We start from the raw sequence: 4,614 nt of genomic DNA on the forward strand, positions 1-4,614 counted from the left end.
GAGGGGGAGGGGGGACAGAGCCCAAAGGGCTGCGCAGGGAGGGGAAGAAAAGCCTGGAGACAGCATTGGGTCCTCACCCGCAGAGATCCATATCCCCCTCCCTGGGACACCCCTGTGTCCCCCCCCCCAAGGGGACACACACACAGTCCCAGGGCCACCAGCCCCATCCAGCCCCGTCCCCCTTTCTGCAGCCCCTCCTCACCACGGTGGCCTTGCCAGCAGCCCCATTTTGGCCACCAGCAAAGCCGGGACATGGATACATCTGAGTATGTGGGTGTTACAGCACTGGCATCGCCTTCAGGGTCCCATGGAGTTACTAAAGAGCCAAAGCTACGAGGAGGCAATTCAATCTGTGCAGACACAGCGTCGGGTGATCTGTGTGGCCAAGGCATTGCCTGGCTGTAAAAGAAGCCCAGAGAGCAGCTGAGATGGAGACAAGGCTGGCAGCGGGGGTACCAGGCCAAACGCCAGCACAGGGAGCCGAGCATGTCCCAGAAGGCAGAGGATGCTCTGCAGTGGCTCTAACACAGCAGCAAACCCTGGGACCCAGAAGAAGCCCAGCAGCAGCCAAGCAGAGCCCACCAGGCTCCAAGATCACCACAGCGGCACTGCCACTAGCAAAGGCACCTCGGACAAATGTTCACATCCTGCACCACATCCTCCCTTGCGCTGCTCCTCTCCTGCAAGGACCTGAATGGTCACGCGGCACCCTGGATTGGGGTAAAACTAGGTTAAAACCAAGCCCCCCCCTCCCCATACCTGGCACTTTCCACCCCCCCCTCCCCGAGCATCCGGGCAGAGCCTCAGAAGTCCAAGGGCGTGAAGTCCCCAAAGTCACAGTCAAAGAGCTCGCTGATGCCCTCGCCCTCCTCCAGGCCGAAGTGATAGTCCTGCGCCTGCGGCGGCGACAGGTTGATGAACTCGTCCGCCAGGAATCCCGAAAAATCCTCCCTGCTGTGCTCCAGGAGGGCGTCCATGGAAGCCAGTGGCGAGAGGCTCACCTCCTCTGCCGGGCACTTGCCGGGCACCCCACTCGGCCCCGGCAGCAGCGTCTCTGCGGGGATGGAAAGCAGCCATAAATCCCCCAAATACTCACCAAGAAACCCCCCCCAAAGCAGGTTTTGGGTGTGAAAAACCCCTCTTCCCGCCTCCTTGCCCTGCTGAGGTGCCCGAGCATAGAACCATAGCATTGGCCAGGTTGGGAGGGACCTTTAAGGTCATCGAGTCCAACCATCAACCCAACTCTGATGAAAACCATCACTAACCCATGTCTCTAAGCTCTATGTCAATCCAGCTTTTAAACACCTCCAGGGATGGTGCCTCAACCCCTTCCCTGGGCAGCCCATTCCAAGGGCTAATAACCCTTTCAGGGTAAACACTTTTCCTAATATCTAATATAAACCTTCCCTGGTGTAACTTGAGGCCATTTCCTCTTACCCTATCCCTTGTTCCTGGGGAGAAGAGACCGACCCCCCCGGATACCCCCTCCTTTCAGGGCGTTGGGGAGAGCGAGAAGGTCTCCCCTCAGCCTCCTTTTCTCCAGGCTGAACACCCCTAGCTCCCTCGGCTGCTCCTCACAAGACTTATTCATCACCCCAGCTCCAAGGGCATCTGCTCACACAGTAAGAGCCCCTGGGCAGAGCCACTGTGCCCACCACCCCTGTCCCCAGCCCACCTTGCTCTCCGGGCAGCAGTGGCATGTTCACGTCCTGGGCGGGATGCAGGAGCGGGGAGGCTCTGGACTGCGAATGGCTTGGAGAGGATTCTTCTGGGGGGGCTTTGAAGGGGCTCTTGACGGGGCTACAGACCCCCGAGCTGTCCTCGGGGCAGAGGAAGACGTCGATGGGGCCCTGAGTGCTTCGCACGGAGACCTGGAAAGCCTGGGGAAAGGGGAGAAGAGTGAGATGAGGAGGCACAAAGATGCCCGAGGAGCCCAAGGCTGGGCTTTGCTGAGGGCTCTGCAGACGTGGGAGCAGAGGGTGGCCCAAACTCACCTCCTCTGGGTCTGAGACCTGCAGCTGGGTCTCTGGTGGGGCTTTGATAACCATCACCATTTGCTCCGAGGGGTCTACAACGCTGCGGAGATCCTGGCAGGTGACGTAGGCTGCGGTGTGGCGGGTCAAGGAGCAGACACGGGGACGTTTCCGCGTGGCGGGCTGAGAAATGCCCCCGACTTCCCCGTGGCTGGGCTCACCTCAGGGCACCACCGCCTCCCCCCCACCCCACCAGCCCCATCCCGGCCCCGCACCAAAGGATATTGCTGGTTGTCGGGGTCCTCGGTGAGCAGGCGCAGCTGCACCGTGCACATCTGGATGAGGTCGTCCAGCTGCCTCTCAGCCGCCTGCAGCTCCCGCAGCTCCTTTTCCAGCAGCCGGTGCCGGCCGGGAGCCCCCACCGTGGCCTGGTTGCCCCTGTGGAGAACACTGTGACCATCAGGAGCCAAACCCCACCGTGGCTCGCTCTGTCCCACACCATGACTGTCCCCGTGCACCGTCCTCACCTCGGCCAGGCTCAATCCCACCCCATACCCAAGGAATCAACCTTGCGGGGTTGCACAGCCCTGGTGTCCCATCCCCAAGCCTGGATGCTCCCCTGGCTTCAGGAGCCCAAGGGGGACTTGCAGCTGACCCAGGGATACCGATGGATACCGATGCTTGGGAGCCACCGCGCTCAAGCACAGCCCTCACCCAAAGCCCATGAGAAGGTGGAGCCACCACTTGACCCTTGAGCAGATGCTCCAGTGACACCACTTTGAGCTTCTCCATCCCAGCAAGACCCTGCTCCACCCCAGGCAGGTCCCCATACCAAGGGACAGCCAGCCACAGCCCCACGAACCCAGCCCAGGGACGTACAGCCACTGGATGTTGTTCTTGGACTTCTTGGTGATGAGCTGGATGCCCTCCAGGACATTGGTGATGTCGTAGATGCGCCTCTTCTGCACCTTCAGGACCTCGGCCGCCCAGTTGAGGTCCACCACGCCATCAGGTGACTGGCTCAGCAGCTCCAGGAAGCGTTTGGTGGTGAGGTTCAGCGAGGTTTCGTAGCGGGACTTCTCCCCAGGAGACTTGGCCCCTGCCACCCACCGAGGACAAGCATCAGTTAGCCGTGAGGGAAACCCAGCGCTGGAGCTGAGAGGTCCCAAAACATCCCCCCAACCCCCACAGACCAGGACGGGCACCCTGAAACCCATCTGCTTCCTCAGAGCAATGGGGTGAGCTCCCCACATACTCCCCGGGAAGGATGCTGCAGGACCTGGGGTGGGCTCCGACACCCGTGCTCAGGTGTGACCGTAACCCCAGTTGTGACACCAAGGTGCCAGCCAGGACTCAGGGGACAGATGATGGAGGATCCACCTGGGATGCTGCACCCACACCGTGCTGGTGGCCACAGCTCCATCCCACAGGCCAGAGCCGGTGTGGTGCCCACCAGATGGGCAGGACAACCCGTGCCACCAGAAACAGCCTCTCCAAACTGACACAAAGGGATGGGGAGAAGCTGCCAGGGATGAGCCCAGAGGCTCAGCCCAGCCCATGGGCAGCAGGACCCCCTGCTCCAGGTTGGGCTGAAGGTCGGGGTTGGGGGGAGACAGGGAGCTGGTACCTCTGATGGGGTTCCTGGCCTTGCCCCGGCCCACAGGCAGGCTCTCTGCGATGTACTGGTGATCAGTCTCCAAGTTCAGCTTCCTCTTCACCTGCAAGGGATGGGGTCTCATCAGAGGGACGGCCACCAAGGTGCTGGGACACGGCCACCACCGAGGGACACCCCAACAGGGACAGGGGACAGAAGCTCCCCGTTTTTCCAGCAGGGACCTGTTGACAGAAGCAGCTCCCTGGCTGTCACCCACCCCAGCAGGGACACGGGATGGGGGGGTTGAGGGGGGGAGCCCCCCAAAGGGAGCGTGGGCAGCAGGAGGGGGAGGCAGAGCAGGGCTCAGAGCCCTGGCCCGTGGCTTCCAGGAGGGCGCTGGGGACGGGCTGCACTCGGCAGGTGGCACCGTATGGTATGGCATGGTAGAGAGCATGGCGTATATACATATATATATAGATATAGATATAGATATAGAATATATACATATATATATATAGATATAGATGTATACCCTTTACATTACAGCCTAACAGGGTATAGCAGGTCGCAGCGGCACAGCACAGCCCGGCGCACATCCCAGTCCAGCCCCGGTATAAAGCCCGGTGCCATAGAGAGCCCTGCCCGCTGTTCACCCACAGCCTTACCCGCGGTATAACCGGGCTCAACGCCACCCTCCACGACCAGACCCCACATACAACACCGGCCCCGTCCATCACCCGACCCCTCTCCCTCCCCATCCCGTTACCGGCGGTCGGCCCAAGGCTGGCCGTCTGGGCGCGGCGCCGGGACGGGCGGGTTGCGGCGTGGCGAAGAGGAGGAGGTCGGTGTCCGGTTGACCACCACCACCACCCCCCCCCCCGCCAACAACAACCCCCGAGGGGGGTTCCTCGGCGGCGGAGACGATGAGGAGGTGGGGGGAAGCGCTGCCTCCCAGCAGCGCCGCCAACCCCGCCGCGCCGCCCGCCGCCGCCGCCTCCATGGCTCACATGGCCTCCGGGACGGCGGGCGGCGCGGCGGCGGCGGCGG

General features: G+C 62.2%; 1 protein-coding gene across 1 annotated transcript; it reads right to left on the bottom strand.

Annotated features, from left to right (window-relative positions):
- Positions 1–783: 783 nt before the first annotated feature.
- E2F1 (E2F transcription factor 1) lies at positions 784–4,579 on the bottom strand. The gene is made up of 7 exons (XM_014941249.1): positions 4,334–4,579; positions 3,601–3,691; positions 2,853–3,072; positions 2,259–2,411; positions 1,995–2,109; positions 1,676–1,880; positions 784–1,054 (listed from the first exon to the last, which is right to left on the bottom strand). The coding sequence occupies exons 1-7, from the start codon at positions 4,565–4,567 to the stop codon at positions 804–806; spliced, it is 1,269 nt and encodes a 422-aa protein (XP_014796735.1). The 5' UTR covers positions 4,568–4,579; the 3' UTR covers positions 784–803.
- Positions 4,580–4,614: the final 35 nt, after the last annotated feature.

This window comes from Calidris pugnax, unplaced genomic scaffold (genome assembly GCF_001431845.1).
Source record: "Calidris pugnax isolate Ruff unplaced genomic scaffold, ASM143184v1 scaffold55, whole genome shotgun sequence".
Classification (NCBI taxonomy): domain Eukaryota; kingdom Metazoa; phylum Chordata; class Aves; order Charadriiformes; family Scolopacidae; genus Calidris; species Calidris pugnax.

Excerpts from the sequence above, each read along its gene's own strand:
- E2F1 (XM_014941249.1), bottom strand. The coding sequence starts at position 4,567 with ATGGAGGCGGCGGCGGCGGGCGGCGCGGCGGGGTTGGCGGCGCTGCTG. Across the intron at positions 3,692-4,333 it reads CAGCCTTGGGCCGACCGCCG|GTGAAGAGGAAGCTGAACTT; the intron begins GTAACGGGATGG and ends CATCCCTTGCAG. Across the intron at positions 1,881-1,994 it reads AGGTCTCAGACCCAGAGGAG|GCTTTCCAGGTCTCCGTGCG; the intron begins GTGAGTTTGGGC and ends CCCTTTCCCCAG.